This window comes from Taudactylus pleione, unplaced genomic scaffold (assembly GCF_031769625.1).
Source record: "Taudactylus pleione unplaced genomic scaffold, aTauple2 ptg000862l, whole genome shotgun sequence".
Lineage (NCBI taxonomy): Eukaryota > Metazoa > Chordata > Amphibia > Anura > Myobatrachidae > Taudactylus > Taudactylus pleione.
The window spans coordinates 2,797,678-2,818,610 of NW_028285264.1; the positions used below are offsets into that span (position 1 = coordinate 2,797,678).

General features: G+C 44.6%; 1 protein-coding gene across 1 annotated transcript in view; it reads left to right on the top strand.

Moving 5' to 3' along the window:
• Positions 1-20,933, top strand: part of LOC148474246 (uncharacterized) — a 424,182-nt gene that overhangs the window by 11,815 nt on the left and 391,434 nt on the right. The window contains exons 2-4 of the mRNA XM_088458892.1: positions 5,469-5,597; positions 9,030-9,122; positions 13,734-14,058. Of these exons, the coding sequence (XP_088315018.1) occupies positions 5,469-5,597; positions 9,030-9,122; positions 13,734-14,058 (547 nt within the window). The remainder of the gene's footprint in view (positions 1-5,468; positions 5,598-9,029; positions 9,123-13,733; positions 14,059-20,933) is intronic.

Sequence of the window (20,933 nt, forward strand, 5' to 3'; positions counted from 1 at the left end):
ATGTGCGAACCAGTCAGTGCGGTCGAAAATCGTGTCCTCGCAAAATAGCGAATGCCTGCTAATTTGAGTGACAGAATGAGGCGTTTGTGGGTGGTAACAGGGGAAGGTGCTTGAAAACGGGGAGTGGAGATCCGAACGCAGGCGTGCCAAACGGTCAAAATGGGCATTTTAAGGGTGTGCATAATTAGCAAAGCAGCGTCATCGACCACGTCACTTGGTTGTCTTTTAGCCTGAACTGTTCGCATGATTGCGGTAGGAAAATCCAACCACAAGCACTGCGAGCAGTTCATACGCCTTTCGATGTACTCGATTAATCTAATAAATAGCGGAGATGACGTATGATGCGAGCGGCCAGGGGGCGTTTTTTCCAAAATAGTGAGCGCATGTTTTGTTCGCTCATTCAGACATAGAGGCATCAACAGACCGCAAAGAGCGAGCGCTTAATTTAAATAGCCAGCCCCTTTTTCTGAACGAGCGTCCGCAAATAGCGTCCGGCTCTGAATCAGGCCCTTAGCCAGGTTACTATATGTCTCTATGAGGGAAGGGTAACCACTTATTCTGTCCAAAAATATAAAACTCTTATTATTCTTTTAATATCCTATGAAATAATGATATGTCGCTAAGCTCTAATCTCATCCTACACAGGCTGACAATGTCCCTCTAGTAGCAGGTTATCACATGGTCCCCTAAAATTGGTTTCTCCAGTGTTCCTTTCATGCCCCAGTCTGACAATGGGTGCTTTGTGGATTACAAGGGGTGGAACAAGTGTTCACGGTCTCCGCTGTATGATCTCTGACCAATACAGGGTCCTAAAGATGTGGGAGGAGCAGGAGATAGGACTACATCCCCAGGCCCATCATTATGATAGCACGTTGATGAGCAGTTACCAGCTGGCCATAAGTATTATCATTGTATTTCTACTTTCTTCAATGACGTCATTTTTCTTTGTATGTACGTTAGAGAGACATTGGGGCCTATTCATGTATGTTTACCATATTGAATTGTTACTTTTCACTGCAAATTGCATCATTTTGATGTGATATATAGTTTGACTAAGTAGCAAGTTATGTATAATTACCTATCCAGCGATGCGATCCGGTGTCCGGGCTGCAGCGATGAGTCTCCCCCATGGTCCTCTGCATTCAGTAAGGTTGTTCCCTTCTGCGCATTCACTGACCTCCGGTCTTCTCACCTCAGTGCTGCAGCAGCCACAGTTATGGATCTGTGCGAGGGGAGAACAAGGGGGCAGTTATGGATCTGTGCGAGGGGTGAACAAGGGGGCAGTTATGGATCTGTGCGAGGGGAGAACAAGGGGGCAGTTATGGATCTGTGCGAGGGGAGAACAAGGGGGCAGTTATGGATCTGTGCGAGGGGAGAACAAGGGGGCAGTTATGGATCTGTGCGAGGGGAGAACAAGGGGGCAGTTATGGATCTGTGCGAGGGGAGAACAAGGGGGCAGTTATGGGTCTGTGCGAGGGGAGAACAAGGGGGCAGTTATGGGTCTGTGCGAGGGGAGAACAAGGGGGCAGTTATGGGTCTGTGCGAGGGGAGAACAAGGGGGCAGTTATGGGTCTGTGCGAGGGGAGAACAAGGGGGCAGTTATGGGTCTGTGCGAGGGGAGAACAAGGGGGCAGTTATGGGTCTGTGCGAGGGGAGAACAAGGGGGCAGTTATGGGTCTGTGCGAGGGGAGAACAAGGGGGCAGTTAAGAGTAGTGATGAGCGGTTCTGTTCTACCTGCTCCTCTCTAGTAAAGAGGTGGTGACCTGGCATATGCATGTCAGGTCACCCTAATAATGGCGGTGGGGGTAGGGCAGAGCAAGGGGGCACTGCCAGGGCAGCAGCGGGCAGTCAGGAGGAGGTGACCCAGCATATGCATATGTCAGGTCACCTTAGTAATGGCAGTGGGGGTAGGGCAGAGCAAGGGGGCACTACCAGGGCAGCAGCAGGCAGTCAGGAGGAGGTGACCCAGCATATGCATATGTCAGGTCACCTTAGTAATGGCAGCGGGGGTAGGGCAGAGCAAGGGGGCACTGAGGCAGTAGCGGCCAGTCAGAAGGAGGTGACCCAGCATATGCATATGTCAGGTCACCTTAGTAATGGCGGTGGGGGTAGGGCAGAGCAAGGGGGCACTACCAGGGCAGCAGCAGGCAGTCAGGAGGAGGTGACCCAGCATATGCATATGTCAGGTCACCTTAGTAATGGCGGTGGGGGAAGGGCAGAGCAAGGGGGCACTGAGGCAGTAGTGGCCAGTCAGAAGGAGGTGACCAAGCAAATGTATATTCTGGCATATTCCTGTGGCTCCTCTGATTGGCTGCTGTCACAGGAGGGGCAGAGACAACGGGAAGAAGACAGGAAGACAGCAAATCTTCGCCGCTCTTCTCCCCTAACAGCGCTGCTTACGCCATCCTATGTGGTGAATTCTTTTGTAGAGGTGAAATAGAGAGCTGAGCTTTCTGTGCTTCACTCTCCCCATACCAGTGTATAGGGAAGCAATAGCTACACTGATCAGGGGCACCTCTGAAGATTTCTGCATGGTGACCCCTTCTCAGGGGCGTAGAGAGCCGTGCCAAGCCCGAGGAATGGCAACGCCTCCTGAGATTAGGCCATGCCCCTTTGGGGTAAAAACCCTTTTTGCACAGCACTCTACGCTGGGGAGGGGGGCACTGTGAGACCCTCAGCCCTGTGCACGCAATCAGTATGATCGCTCCCCCCACAGGCATAGGAGGCTGCTGTGGACACTTAGCAGCCAAGAGCAGTCTCCCAGTGCAGCCCAGCACACAGCAGCATGTGCTGGGCTGCTGTGATGTAAGTGGGAGGGCGGGGCCGGACCCGGGCCCCTGCCGAGCCCCTCCAGCAAGCCTGGACCCAGGTAATTAGTCATTTTGCTTTACTATAGTAATTATCAATGTATTGAAATATCTTCATCTGTACAAAACATCCATGGAACTGCAATACCCAGCATGCATTTGTATGGTTCCACAAATAACTACCTAAGGTGACCAATCCCCTCAAAGGCACAGGGGTTGAGAAAAACTGGGAGGGATTCAGGTCCCCCCCTCATGTGCCAGAGGGGATGAGCAAGTTTCCCATTCAAGGCTGTAGGCCATTCATTTTATCCCTCCCTACAGTCTCTAAGGGGATGGGAGTCCCCACCACAAGGTCTTCTCATGGATTTTGTAATTCATTTTGATGAACATCATATTTTCCAGTGTAAGGAAGTCGCCTCCTACTCCGATCTTTTTACTAAAAAATACAGTGAGAAGTCTGCGGTGAGGATTTGCCGGGACACAGCTGTATTGTAGGCAATGTCCCAGAGTACAAATGTTGATAAATCAGTGTGATACCTTTGATTATTGCAATGTGATAATAATCATTATCATCACTGGTTTGATAAATAGGGCCCTATATATCGGTATAGCAGAAATAGGACAATAAAAGGAAGCGTTCAGAAGTCCTATGTTTATACAACTAAAAAGGTCACAAATGAAGAGAAATACAATTTATTATACAATGACTAATATTCATGTAGTAACGTAACATGAAATGAACATGATACATTGAAACAAAAGGAGAAATTGTTGCAAAATATCTGCAATTATTGAGATTATTCTCATTAGCCACATTAGAAAATAGAATGAATGCACATACTCTCTTATACATTGTGATCTTAGATCTCCTCAGAGCAGTGCATCCAAATGATCTCTGCAGCTCAGGTCTAAAACCCCCCATACATCAGCAATCGATTGTGTATATAAATCTGCAATGTTTGGGCTTCACAGATTGCAACCAAAAAGTGATTGGAATTGTTAAATCAGATTGTCCAACATGTTGGATGTTACAGAAGGATTGGGGCTGTAGATTGCTAGTGTATGGCGATGATCAGCAGATTTGCAGACCGTTACCAGTAAAATGATGGAACCTTTCAAGATTGGCAGATCTGTGTTTGCTGACAATGATCTGCAATGTATGGGTGCAGATTGCTAGACTGGAAAATCCTAAAATCGGGCAACAAATCTTCACATTGGATTGTTTATGTATGGGGGCCTTTCCTCATCAGCTGGATTACCAAAGTCTGGAATTTGCGGCTCTCACAGGCAGGAAGACTCACAGACGTGCAATCAGTCCAGGAGAGTAATCCAGCAGTTAGCAACACGACATGCTGCAGGCAAATATGGACATCCTAACCCACAGGTTCTCAAACTCGGTCCTCAGGACCCCAAACAGTACATGTTTTCCATGTCTCCTCAGAATCCCAAGTGAAATAAGTAGGTCCACCTGGGGATCTTTTAAAATATGTCAGTGAGTAATGAGTACACCTGTGCAAATGCTAGGAGACCTACAAAATGTGAACTGTGTGGGGTCCTGAGGACCGAGTTTGAGAACCACTGGACTAACCTGAAGAGCAGGTAGCAGAGCTCGTTGTGCACCCATCCTGTACATATCTGTGGAATACTAAAGGAATACCAAGAGATCTTCTGGGTATATCTACATGTTATAAACACAGATGGTGTAGTGGTTAGCATTACTGCCTCGTAGCACTGAGGTCGTGGGTTCCATTCCCTCTACTGCTCTAACTATGTGGAGTTTGTGTATTCTCCCTGTACTTGTGGGTACCTGGGTTCCTCCCACACCTCAAAAATATACTGGCAGGTTAATTGGCTCCCAAATGTCTCTTTAGCCTTTTTCAGAACTTTCTTATACATCTGCCAAACGGAACTACAATAACACAGCTGCCGCCTTCCAATTCTGGGATTTGTGACTATTTATTTATTCATCACAGTATGTTGTTGCACTTTATATACAACTTCTCATTTTAATACAGTGTATAACAAATAACGTTCTGAGGGAAATCTTTGTTGTGCGCTGTCCTTACTTTCATGTCAATTTACTCATACTGAGATTATCATTGCAGCTTTCTGCTGTTGTCCGTATGAACGCCGACCTTGTAATCCGCAACATTCTAACTGCACAGCGTCCATTACATGCCCAGCCTCAGTATGTCCCCCCACCTTGTGCCACACTGCCCAGATTACATCGCCGTACACACAGAGAATATGCCCTGGTTCTGTGTACACCAGCATGACGTACGGTTATGCATTGGTTATTGTAATACCATATTTCTGCATGAAACTAGAGTTTGTTGGGGGAAAATAAGGGGAAAGTTTAGAAAGTAAAAGATTACAGAGAGCATCATTTCCTGTTACACGGTCCGGCAGCCATGCTGGATATTATGTACCATCACCCATACACGGAGGAGGAACTGAAAGTGTTTTTATCTGAATGTTCCCTGAACACCATTAAAGTGTTGTATGTACAGTACAAGTATTATGGTTCTTACGTAGCTGATAAAGACACAACAGTCCAATATCTCACTGTATTGTAACTGGCATCATCACGTATCTCATTGTAACTGGCATCATCACGTATCTCATTGTAACTGGCATCATCACGTATCTCACATATGTAGATGCAACACAAGTGCGCACGTATGAAGACTGGGAAATAACGTATGAGAATGTGACCAGTTTGAGAGAAAATGAAGAAAGAGAGGATAAGACTCCATCAAAACCAAATGCTCGAGGGGCTAAAATACATGGTAAGAGGATTTATTAGCAAAAAATATGGTAGTTGCTCAATCAGCTTAATGGCATACTACAGGTGTTTGTACAGGGCGGGGTTTACACTGAACACAGAAAAAAAAGGAATTTGCCCCCCAGCACACTGCAGCTAAATTAAAAATACTTGAATCCTACATGATAATAGAAATTCAGAGGTATTGGTTACACACATTTGCAAATATATGAATAAGCGCTGGGCCAACATCAAGGCTCCTCTATACCAGCGTCCCTAACATTAAGGGGTTCACGTCCGAGAAGCAAGGCATCCCGAAACATTCCAGCCAAGGATCATCCCCAGGGCATCACACAAAAAGGGGAAAAAAGGTGATAGTGAAGTGTAAAGGATAGATGTGTAAAGATAAATCAATAAGTGTTAATGAAATGTAAAAGAATTAAAATGACATAAATAATATACAAACGATTAGAGAAGTGAAAAAATATTATATGTGAATTAAGTGGTGATGGCATGAGAAAGGTCCAGCCAGAACAACCCCGGGGGCCCCACTCCCAAACGCTCACCCCAAAATAATTATTGCTATATAATTGTAGCACCCACTCTGGGTCATATAATTACAAATTGGTGTACTGCATGATAACAGTACATGTATGAGCTGAGAGCTAACTTGCCTTGGAGTTACCCCAAAAAACCTCCACATGGCACTATAAGGATCAGCACCCCCTCCTAATGCTGACTCCCTTCATGCCTCCAAACTGCAAGCAAAAAATATGGTAGTTGCTCAATCAGCTTAATGATATACTACAGGTGCTTGTAAAGGGCGGGGTTTACACTGAACTACAGAAAAAAGGAATTTGCCCTCCAGCACACTGCAGCTAAATCAAAAATACTTGAATCCTACATGATAATAGAAATTCAGAGGTATTGGTTACATACATTTGCAAATATATGAATAAGCACTGGGCCGACATCAAGGCTCCTCTATACCAGCATTACTAACATTAAGGGGTTCACGTCCGAGAAGCAAGGCACTCCAAAAAATTCTGGCCAAGGACCATCCCCAGGGCATCACACGAAAAGGGGAAAAAAGGTGATAGTGAAGTGTAAAGGATAGATGTGTAAGGATAAATCAATAAGTGTTAATGAAAAGTAAAAGAATTAAAATTACATAAATAATATAAAAATGAATAGAGAAGTGAAAAAATAAGAGGATTTATTATCCTTATACTTCTATAGCACCAACATAGGGTCTGATTCAGAGCCGGATGCTGTTTGCGCTCGCTCGTTCAAAAAAAGGGGGTGGCTATTCAAATTAACCGTTCTCTCTTTGCGGTCTGTTCACGCCTCTATGTCTGAACGAGCAAACAAAACTTGCGGTCGTAATTTTGGAAAAAACGCCCCCTGGCCGCTCGCATCATACGTCATGTCCACTATTTATTAGATAAATCGAGTACATCGAACGGCGTATGAACTGCTCGCTATTCTTGTGGTTGGTTTTTCCTACCACAATCTTGCGAGCAGTTCTGACTATAAAACAACTAAGTGACGTGGTCGATGACGCTGTTTTGCTAATTATGCACACCCTTAAAACACCCGTTTTGACCTTTAAGCACGCCTGCGTTCGGATCTCCACTCTCCGTTTTCAAGCACCTTCCCCTGTTACCACCCACATACGCCTCCTCCTGTCACTCAAAATAGCTGGCATTCGCTATTTAGCGTGCACACGATTTTCGGCCGCACTGACTGGTTCGCGCATGCGTATTACAATCCGTATGCATGCGCAGATGTGCGAACATCGCTCGGAACGAACGAGTGGCTGCTTACGAGTGGCTCTGAATGAAGCCCATAGTCCCCAGCGCTTCACACTCAGATAGTGTCACTTACAGTAATAAGCCCCCAGGATATCTCTGTGCCCAGTGTGATTACACCATACAGACGGTGATGCGCTGTGCCCAGTGTGATTACACCATACAGACGGTGTTGCCGGTAATGATGGAGAAACACAGCACTGATATATACTCTGCCTGTACATATTGGGTTGGGTATGAAATACAGACGGCTTAAAAGCCGCAGGTTCAAATCCCGACCCTGGAAGCTGACGGAACACATTGCCAATACTGGCTGGTCAGTATAATTAACCCTCCACACCCCCCCTAACCCTTCCTTGGGGGCCTAACACAAAGACTCTGGGGGTGATGCCTAATCCTAACTCTCCCCCATGGAGCCTAATCCTAAACCCCCTCCCTGCAGCCTAAACCTAACCCTCCCGGAGGGGTGCCTAACCCTATCCTCCCTCCAAAGGTGCCTAGCCCTAACCCCCCCTTCCCCTAGCCTAAACCTAACCCTCTGCCCCCCGCAGCTAACAGTTTGCGACATCTGGCTTGCTTACATTTGGTATGCCGGGGCATTGGGATTTTGGCGTGGGGCTAATGATAGACGTCGGTATTTAGACGCCTATCTTTAGTCTCATGCCATGCTATCAGTGTCGGGATACTGGCAGTCAGCATTTTGACCGTTGGTGTCTTGACTACATCCAGTACAGAGAGCAATCTGAAGACGCCATATTCCCCACACAAAATGGGTGATAAGGAAATGGAGCGCTTGCATTCATATACTCAGGGGCACCGGTCTGTGGTATTCGCCTGTAGGGTTCTCAGGGCAGAGTGGTTGTGGAACCAGGTCGCCTGCTCATAAGACCAATAATTAGTGATAAAGGGGCTGTTTCAGAGGTGGATGCGCTGCCGATGTCGGATGCAGTGCAATTGCGGCACATGCACAGTACATATTTTACACATGCTTGATCTGCGCATGTAGGACCTCATTCAGACCCGGTCGCAAGCACTGAGCGCTCGCAACTAGGTTGATGTTAAGGTCCTGTGCACACGCAGTGGCCGCACTGCACGTGCACAAGCCCCGGAGCGAGAGAGAAACTCTCTCGCTCCAGAGCTCACTACAAAATGGGCGGCTGTCGATGTTGATCGACAGCTCACCCCATTTTGTTGGCGGGGCGGAGGGGTGGCTACACAAATGGAGGCATTCCCAAGCGAATGCCTGCCATTTTGTGGGTGACCGCACTGACATCAGCAGTGATGTCAGTGGGGAGCTTCCTGCTTGATCAGAGCAGGAAGCGCCCTGGGGCTTGCGGTTGCCGAGACCCAACCTTAGAGTCTCGTCGCATGATGGTCTTGACCATTGCAACCATCACCCTGGCCGGTCGCTAAGCGGTGGATGGTATCCCACAGCTTAGCTAGCGACCAGGAGGCCGCACTAAAAAAATGAAGTGGCCGCCCTCATTCAGAGAGAGCGATCACTTCTTGCGACCGCCTCTGAATGAGGGCCATAGTGTAGATGCTAATCAGGCCCTATATGAATGTATTTATATATCATTATATATTGTAGTCACATGTAAATAATGATATACTGTAGATCTGGCCCCTGTCTGTTTTGTGTGCAGGTGTATACGACCTTCTCAGCAAGTACGTCACTGCCATCCTCTTCCTCCTGCTACTCGTCTCCCTGGCTGCCGTCATCGGACTGTCCGTGTGCTGTGAGTATCTCCCATGTTTATTGGCGCATTGCTGGCAGCCATCTTGTGTTTTTACAACCAATCACTTGGGCTACATTTTCCATCTCTGCTGCAAATTACTGGCCTCAGAAACCTCAGGTCATGGTTCTCCTCCATAGATTATAATGTGACGAGGGAATCTGGACCATTCAGGAGATGTTAGCTGGCTTTGAGCAGTGAAACCTCATTGGGATATAGAGTATGGTAAAGTCTCTCTCTCGCTCTGTGATCCCATCACAATCATTTGTTGAAAATCGTCTTTTCCTAGGAAAGAGTTTATATAGAGAGGAAAGGAGCCGGGGTACACGCCATCTTGCCTCCCACACAACCACTGCTAATTATTATTTGGAGGTGAGGGGGGACTTTTAGAGTGTTTTAAAGCTTTTTGTATATAACAGGTTTGTTCATTTATCGCATTTAGAGTGTTGTCGTTATCGTTCATCGTTTTGATGTTAAACATGGACAATAAAGTGGACGACTGAATGATAACGATATCGTCATCGTTCAGTCATCCACTTTAATCGCCCAGTGTGTACGCACCTTATGGGTGCTCTGTATGAGGGGCCCATATGCTCTGCACACCCTGCACCCGTTATAGATATGCCCCTATCTATAGGAGTGTCATGGTTATATTATTACAGTGTCATGGTTATATTATTACAGTGTCATAGGAGTATTATGGGAGTGTCATAGGAGTATTATGGGAGTGTCATAGGAGTATTATGGGAGTGCCATAGGAGTATTATGGGAGTGGCATAGGAGTATTATGGGAGTGCCATAGGAGTAGTATGGGAGTGTCATAGGAGTATTATGGGAGTGTCATAGGAGTAGTATGGGAGTGCCATAGGAGTATTATGGGAGTGCCATAGGAGTATTATGGGAGTGGCATAGGAGTATTATGGGAGTGCCATAGGAGTATTGTGGGAGTGCCATAGGAGTAGTATGGGAGTGTCATAGGAGTAGAATGGGAGTGTCATAGGAGTATTATGGGAGTGTCATAGGAGTAGTATGGGAGTGTCATAGGAGTAGAATGGGAGTGGCATAGGAGTATTATGGGAGTGCCATAGGAGTATTGTGGGAGTGGCATATGAGTATTATGGGAGTGCCATATGAGTATTATGGGAGTGACATAGGAGTATTATGGGAGTGTCATAGGAGTAGTATGGGAGTGGCATAGGAGTATTATGGGAGTGTCATAGGAGTAGTATGGGAGTGTCATAGGAGTATCATGGGAGTGGCATAGGAGTATTTTGGGAGTGTCATGGGAGTATTATGGGAGTGGCATAGGAGTATTATGGGAGTGGCATAGGAGTATTATGGGAGTGTCACAGGAGTATTATGGGAGTGTCATAGGAGTTGTATGGGAGTTTCATGTGTTTATTATGTGAGTGTCATGGATGTGTTTTGATAATGTCATGAGTGTCATGGGTGTATTATGTGAGTTTCATGGGTGTGTTATGGGTGTGTTATGGGAGTGTCATGGGTGTGTTATGGGAGTGTCATGGGCGTGTTATGGGAGTGTCATAGATGTGTTATGGGAGTGTCATGGGTGTGTTATGGGAGTGTCATGGGTGTCTTATGTGAGTGTCATGGGTGTGTTATGTGAGTGTCATGGGTGTGTTACGTGAGTGTCATGGGTGAGTTCTGTATGGGTTATGGGAGTGTCATGGGTGTGTTATGAGACTGCCATTGGCATGCTATGTGCCTATTAAGTGAGTGTCGTGGACCATGTGCGTGCTATGGGCGTGTTATGGGAGTGTCATAGATGTGTTATGGGAGTGTCATAGATGTGTTATGGGAGTGTCATGGGTTGTGTTATAGGAGTGTCATGGGTGTGTTATGGGAGTGTCATGGGTGAGTTCTGTATGGGTTATGGGAGTGTCATGGGTGTGTTATGAGACTGCCATTGGCATGCTATGTGCCTACTAAGTGAGTGTCGTGGACCATGTGCGTGCTATGGGCGTGTTATGGGAGTGTCATAGATGTGTTATGGGAGTGTCATAGATGTGTTATGGGAGTGTCATGGGTGTGTTATGGGAGTGTCATGGGTGAGTTCTGTATGGGTTATGGGAGTGTCATGGGTGTGTTATGAGACTGCCATTGGCATGCTATGTGCCTATTAAGTGAGTGTCATGGACCATGTGCGTGCTATGGGCGTGTTTCGGCAAGCATATGCGTTCTCTTTCACAGCACCGTAGACAAAGAGACCGTGTTTTGAAAAAGTTGCAAGTAAAACTCTGTCAGACAGGGGCTGCTCGAGTAAGCAATATTGCCACTGATGGTGCATTGATGGTGGAGAAATCAGACTCACCAGCGCCGCAGCCATTTTCCCGGTAACCGGCTCATGCGCTGTAGATTCTGGGCACACGCTTATGCCCAGAGTCTACAAGTGCGGTGCTAGCCATGCACCGATCAGTGAGCTGCTGTCCACCGGTAAGAGAGGAGGGGGCCCATGACAGAGACTGCACTCGGGCCCCCTCCTCTCTAGAAATGCCTCTGTCTCACGAATATCGGATTTACAAGTGAAACAGTCAGTTTAACATTTCTTATATGGGTGTTACATACTGTGGGGCCTATTAATCTAGAATCACATGTTCAATGTGGACTGAACACAATATTAGCGCTCATGATCGCATTGCAGGACGCAATAATGCTGCCTGAATGTATTTAATAGCACATTCAGGAAAGGAACTCATATAACCCATCCCTGAGGTCCTCACGGTCTCTTCACTCCTCTTTAAGGGCTACTGCTCATCAATGGTTTCTTCACTCCTCTTTAAGGGCTACTGCTCATCAATGGTTTCTTCACTCGTCTATAAGGGCTCCTGCTCATCAGTGGTTTCTTCACTCCTCTATAAAGGCTTCTGCTCATCAGTGGTCTCTTCACTCCTCTATAAGGGCTCCTGCTCATCAATGGTTTCTTCACTCCTCTATAAGGGCTCCTGCTCATCAATGGTTTCTTCACTCCTCTATAAGGGCTCCTGCACATCAGCGGTCTCTTCACTCCTCTATAAGGGCTCCTGCTCATCAGTGGTCTCTTCACTCCTCTATAAGGGCTCCTGCACATCAGCGGTCTCTTCACTCCTCTATAAGGGCTCCTGCTCATCAGTGGTCTCTTCACTCCTCTATAAGGGCTCCTGCACATCAGTGGTCTCTTCACTCCTCTATAAGGGCTCCTGCTCATCAGTGGTTTCTTCACTCCTCTATAAGGGATCCTGCTCATCAGTGGTTTCTTCACACCTCTATAAGGGCTCCTGCTCATCAATGGTTTCTTCACTCCTCTATAAGGGCTCCTGCTCATCAGTGGTCTCTTCACTCCTCTATAAGGGCTCCGGCGCATCAGTGGTCTCTTCACTCCTCTATAAGGGTTCCTGCACATCAGCGGTCTCTTCACTCCTCTATAAAGGCTTCTGCACATCAGCGGTCTCTTCACTTCTCTATAAGGTCTCCTGCACATCAGTGGTCTCTTCACTCCTCTATAAGGGCTCCTGCACATCAGTGGTCTCTTCACTCCTCTATAAAGGCTTCTGCACATCAGCGGTCTCTTCACTCCTCTATAAAGGCTTCTGCACATCAGTGGTCTCTTCACTCCTCTATAAGGGTTCCTGCACATCAGTGGTCTCTTCACTCCTCTATAAGGGCTCCTGCACATCAGTGGTCTCTTCACTCCTCTATAAGATCTCCTGCACATCAGTGGTCTCTTCACTCCTCTATAAGGTTTCCTGCACATCAGTGGTTTCTTCACTTCTCTATAAGGGCTTATGCACATCAGTGGTCTCTTCACTCCTCTATAAGATCTCCTGCACATCAGTGGTCTCTTCACTCCTCTATAAGGGCTCCTGCGTATTAGTGGTCTCTTCACTCCTTTCTAACGGCTCCTGCACATTAGTGTACTACAGACCTCGCATGTGCTGCAGCCTTTGCTGGGGTGGGTTTCAGAGCTTGATAAAATTGACAGCATCGCATCCCTAATAGAAACCCATGGGGGTTGCGGATGCTGTCGGAAATGGGCATTGACTACACGATGCACAGAGATAGGCGTGTTATGGGCATGTTGCAGGCATATTTGCCTACACAGATGCTCTTTCTCTCACATTGGAAGCCAAACGTTCATGGAGATTCTGCATCTGGCATGGGGCTGTTGCAAGTTTCAATGGTGCGACCAGTGGTGCCTTCTAAATGTGCACTGAGCATGATTGCCGCACCTGGCGATGATCAGAGTGGGCGCCTCAGTCCTTGCACATTTGGACACACAGATGTTCACCAGGAAAGGGCTCTGTAGCGGCATTAGCATAAATTGCCAGACGTGACTTCAGCCAAAGACACTCACCTGCCGCTGCTGCATCCAAATCCAGGTAGGCCCATACAGTCACATGTGATACAGATCCCCTGCAGATGTACATGCCCCTGAAGCGGTGACCCACACTTCATATGACCAGCTGCTGTGTAGTCAGTGGCGAATTTCCCATGAGGCAGACGCAAAAGTAAAGCCCATATCAACTGTGCTACCTAGTAAATATGTCTACATGAAGAAAAATAGAATGAAATATCATAGTATTACTGTATATCATACTGTCTCTCTGTATGTACCAGTGTCACAGGTGTCCCAGGACAAACATGAAATAGCCATCAGATTAGAAGAACTGTGGGGACAACATGACAATCTGAATTCAAGTTTAACCAGTAAGATCATCATGAAGGACTCTGGAGCACAGGCGATGGAGGAAGTCCTGAGACAGACCAGGGCGGAGCTAGAATGGACCAAGAGTTCCCTGGATAAAAGTCAAGAACAGTGGAGAACAACCACTCAGCAACTGCAGAGAACTATGAAGGAGAAAGACGACCTTCTGTCCACTTCCCGGAGACTCCAGGATAATCTATGGAACACAGAGAACAAACTGCAAGAGAAACAGACTGAGTAAGTACAGCCGCCAACTTCTATCCTCCAAATCGCTTGAGAGATAATAATAATTACACTGTACATCTCTGTAAGCAGCCAGCAGTGACACTGATGTACAAAGTATTAATTTGTGTTATCTCCAGTATTAGAGATGATGAAACTGAGCTATTCTCTAAATGGAAGATTATTATCACTAGAATTTCATTCATTCTTGAATGATTAAAAAAAATAATCACGAATGTGTAGCAGGTTGGCAAAAAGATTGTCGCTCTCACAGGACAGCGGGATACGTGCACTATGAAATGATTATAATGTGCAGATCTGTTCATGGTGAATTCACATTTTGCAGAGTAGCCCCAAATTGCTGAGATATGGTCCCCAGAGTACAAATGATTGGGTCAGCAAGGAAATCTGATTGGCCAATGGCACCAGTCTGGCTGATCAGGCTAACCATACCCAAAGTGCTCAGGAGGAGTGCAATGCATGCTTGTACTTACAATGTGTCTATCCATGTAGGTAGTATAGGTAAATACAGTCATGGACTGCAAGTTAGTTCCAGGGCATCTGTAGTCTTATTGTCTTCAGTGGCAGCTCTTATGGAAATGAGCCATTCCCACATGGACCCCGCCACCACAAAGAGGTCAGTACCACACCATCTACATGACACTACCACACCACAATGTGACATTACTACACCATCTAGATGATACTACCAAACCACAATCTGACATTACTACACCATCTACATGAAACTACCACACCACAATGTGACATTACTACACCATCTAGATGATACTACCACACCACAATGTGACATTATCACACCATCTACATGATACTATCACACCACAATGTGACATTACTACACCATCTACATGATACTACCACACCACAATGTGACATTACCACACCATCTACATGACACTACCACACTACAATGTGACATTACCACACCATCTACATGATACTACCACACCACAATGTGACATTACTACACCATCTACATGATACTACCACACCACAATGTGACATTACCACACCATCTACATGACACTACCACACCACAATGTAACATTACTACACCATCTACATGATACTACCACACCACAATGTGACATCACTACACCATCTACATGACACTACACCACCACAATGTGACGTTACCACACCATCTACATGATACTACCACAGCACAATGTAACATCACTACACCATCTACATGATACTACCACACCACAATGTGACATTACTACACCATTTACATGATGCTACTACACCACAATGTAACATTACTACACCATCTACATGATGCTACCACACCACAATGTAACATTACTACACCATCTACATGATGCTACCACACCACAATGTAACATTACTACACCATCTACATGATACTACCACACCACAATGTGACATAACTACACCATCTACATGACACTACCACACCACAATGTGAAATTACTACACCATCTACATGATGCTACCACACCAGAATGTAACATTACTACATCATCTACATGATGCTACCTCACCACAATGTGACATAACTACACCATCTACATGACACTACCACACCACAATGTGACATTACTACACCATCTACATGATGCTACCACACCACAATGTGACATAACTACACCGTCTACATGACACTACCACACAACAATGTGACATTACTACACCATCTACATGATGCCACCACACCACAATGTGACATTACTACACCATCTACATGATGGTACCACACCACAATGTGACAATACTACACCATCTACATGATGCCACCACACCACAATGTGACATTACTACACCATCTACATGATGCTACCACACCACAATGTGACATTACTACACCATCTACATGACGCTATCACACCACAATGTAACATAACTACACCATCTACATGATGCTATCACACCACAATGTGACATTACTACACCATCTACATGATGCTACCACACCACAATGTGACATAACTACACCATCTACATGATGCTATCACACCACAATGTGACATTACTACACCATCTACATGATACTACCACACCACAATGTGACATTACCACACCATCTACATGACACTACCACACCACAATGTAACATTACTACACCATCTACATGATACTACCACACCACAATGTGACATCACTACACCATCTACATGACACTACACCACCACAATGTGACGTTACCACACCATCTACATGATACTACCACACCACAATGTGACATTACTACACCATTTACATGATGCTACTACACCACAATGTAACATTACTACACCATCTACATGATGCTACCACACCACAATGTAACATTACTACACCATCTACATGATGCTACCACACCACAATGTAACATTACTACACCATCTACATGATACTACCACACCACAATGTGACATAACTACACCATCTACATGACACTACCACACCACAATGTGAAATTACTACACCATCTACATGATGCTACCACACCAGAATGTAACATTACTACATCATCTACATGATGCTACCTCACCACAATGTGACATAACTACACCATCTACATGACACTACCACACCACAATGTGACATTACTACACCATCTACATGATGCCACCACACCACAATGTGACATTACTACACCATCTACATGATGGTACCACACCACAATGTGACAATACTACACCATCTACATGATGCCACCACACCACAATGTGACATTACTACACCATCTACATGATGCTACCACACCACAATGTGACATTACTACACCATCTACATGACGCTATCACACCACAATGTAACATAACTACACCATCTACATGATGCTATCACACCACAATGTGACATTACTACACCATCTACATGATGCTACCACACCACAATGTGACATTACTACACCATCTACATGATACTACCACACCACAATGTAACATTACTACACCATCTACATGATGCTACCACACCACAATGTAACATAACTACACCATCTACATGATGCTACCACACCACAATGTAACATTACTACACCATCTACATGATGCTACCACACCACAATGTGACATTACTACACCATCTACATGATACTACCACACCACAATGTGACATAACTACACCATCTACATGAAGCTATCACACCACAATGTGACATTACTACACCATCTACATGATGCTACCACACCACAATGTGACATTACTACACCATCTACATGATACTACCACACCACAATGTAACATTACTACACCATCTACATGATGCTACCACACCACAATGTAACATTACTACACCATCTACATGATGCTACCACACCACAATGTAACATTACTACACCATCTACATGATGCTACCACACCACAATGTGACATTACTACACCATCTACATGATGATACCACACCACAATGTGACATTACTACACCATCTACATGATGCTACCACACCGCAATGTGACATTACTACTACATCTACATGATGCTACCACACCACAATGTGACATTACAAGACCATCTACATGATGCTACCACACCACAATGTAACATTACTACACCATCTACATGATGCTACCACACCACAATGTAACATTACTACACCATCTACATGATGCTACCACACCACAATGTGACATTACTACACCATCTACAAGATACTACCACACCACAATGTGACATTACTACACCATCTACATGATGCTACAACACCACAATGTGACATTACTACACCATCTACATGATGCTACCACACCACAATGTGACATTACTACACCATCTACATGATTCTACCACACCACAATGTGACATTACTACACCATCTACATGATTCTACCACACCGCAATGTGACATTACTACTACATCTACATGATGCTACCACACCACAATGTGACATTACAAGACCATCTACATGATGCTACCACACCACAATGTAACATTACTACACCATCTACATGATGCTACCACACCACAATGTGATATTACTACACCATCTACATGATGCTACCACACCACAATGTAACATTACTTCACCATCTACATGATGCTACCACACAACAATGTGACATTACTACACCATCTACATGATACTACCACACCACAATGTGACATTACTACACCATCTACATGATGCTACCACACCACAATATGACATTACTACACCATATACATGATGCTACCACACCACAATGTGACATTACTACACCATCTACATGATGCTACCACACCACAATGTGACATTACTACACCATCTACATGATTCTACCACACCGCAATGTGACATTACTACTACATCTACATGATGCTACCACACCACAATGTGACATTACTACACCATCTAGATGATACTACCATACCACAAAGTAACATTACTACACCATCTACATGATACTACCACACCACAATGTTACATAACTACACCATCTACATGACACTACCACACCACAATGTAACATTACTAGACCATCTACATGATGCTACCACACGAGAATGTAACATTACTACACCATCTACATGATTCTACCACACCCCAATGTGACATTACTACTACATCTACATGATGCTACCACACCACAATGTGACATTACTACACCATCTAGATGATACTACCAAACCACAATCTGACATTACTACACCATCTACATGATACTACCACACCACAATGTGACATTACTACACCATCTAGATGATACTACCACACCACAATGTGACATTATCACACCATCTACATGATACTATCACACCACAATGTGACATTTCTACACCATCTACATGATACTACCACACCACAATGTGACATTACCACACCATCTACATGACACTACCACACTACAATGTGACATTACCACACCATCTACATGATACTACCACACCACAATGTGACATTACTACACCATCTACATGATACTACCACACCACAATGTGACATTACCACACCATCTACATGACACTACCACACCACAATGTAACATTACTACACCATCTACATGATACTACCACACCACAATGTGACATCACTACACCATCTACATGACACTACACCACCACAATGTGACATTACCACACCATCTACATGATACTACCACACCACAATGTAACATCACTACACCATCTACATGATACTACCACACCACAATGTGACATTACTACACCATTTACATGATGCTACTACACCACAATGTAACATTACTACACCATCTACATGATGCTACCACACCACAATGTAACATTACTACACCATATACATGATGCTACCACACCACAATGTAACATTACTACACCATCGACATGATACTACCACACCACAATGTGACATTACTACACCATTTACATGATGCTACTACACCACAATGTAACATTACTACACCATATACATGATGCTACCACACCACAATGTAACATTACTACACCATATACATGATGCTACCACACCACAATGTAACATTACTACACCATCTACATGATGCTACCACACCACAATATGACATTACTACACCATATACATGATGCTACCACACCACAATGTGACATTACTACACCATCTACATGATGCTACCACACCACAATGTGACATTACTACACCATCTACATGATTCTACCACACTGCAATGTGACATTACTACTACATCTACATGATGCTACCACACCACAATGTGACATTACTAGACCATCTACATGATTCTACCACACCACAATGTGACATTACTACACCATCTACATGATTCTACCACACCACAATGTGACATTACTACACCATCTACATGATTCTACCACACCACAATGTGACATTACTACACCATCTACATGATGCTACCACACCACAATGTGATATTACTAAACCATCTACATGATACTATCACACCACAATGTGACATTACCACACCATCTACATGATACTACTACACCACAATGTAACATTACTACACCATCTACATGATGCTACCATACCACAAAGTAACATTACTACACCATCTACATGATACTACCACACCACAATGTTACATAACTACACCATCTACATGATACTACCACACCACAATGTGACATTACTACACCATTTACATGATGCTACTACACCACAATGTAACATTACTACACCATCTACATGATGCTACCACACCACAATGTAACATTACTACACCATATACATGATGCTACCACACCACAATGTAACATTACTACACCATCTACATGATACTACCACACCACAATGTGACATTACTATACCATCTACATGATGCTACTACACCACAATGTAACATTACTACACCATTTACATGATGCTACTACACCACAAAGTAACATTACTACACCATCTACATGATGCTACCACACCACAATGTAACATTACTACACCATATACATGATGCTACCACACCACAATGTAACATTACTGCACCATCTACATGATGCTACCACACCACAATGTGACATTATTACACCATCTACATGATTCTACCACACTGCAATGTGAAATTACTACTACATCTACATGATGCTACCACACCACAATGTGACATTACTAGACCATCTACATGATTCTACCACACCACAATGTGACATTACTACACCATCTACATGATGCTACCACACCACAATGTGATATTACTACACCATCTACATGATTCTACCACACCGCAATGTGACATTACCACACCATCTACATGATACTACTACACCACAATGTAACATTACTACACCATCTACATGATGCTACCATACCACAAAGTAACATTACTACACCATCTACATGATACTACCACACCACAATGTTACATAACTACACCATCTACATGACACTACCACACCACAATGTGAAATTACTACACCATCTACATGATGCTACCACACCAGAATGTAACATTACTACACCATCTACATGATTCTACCACACCGCAATGTGACATAACTACACCATCT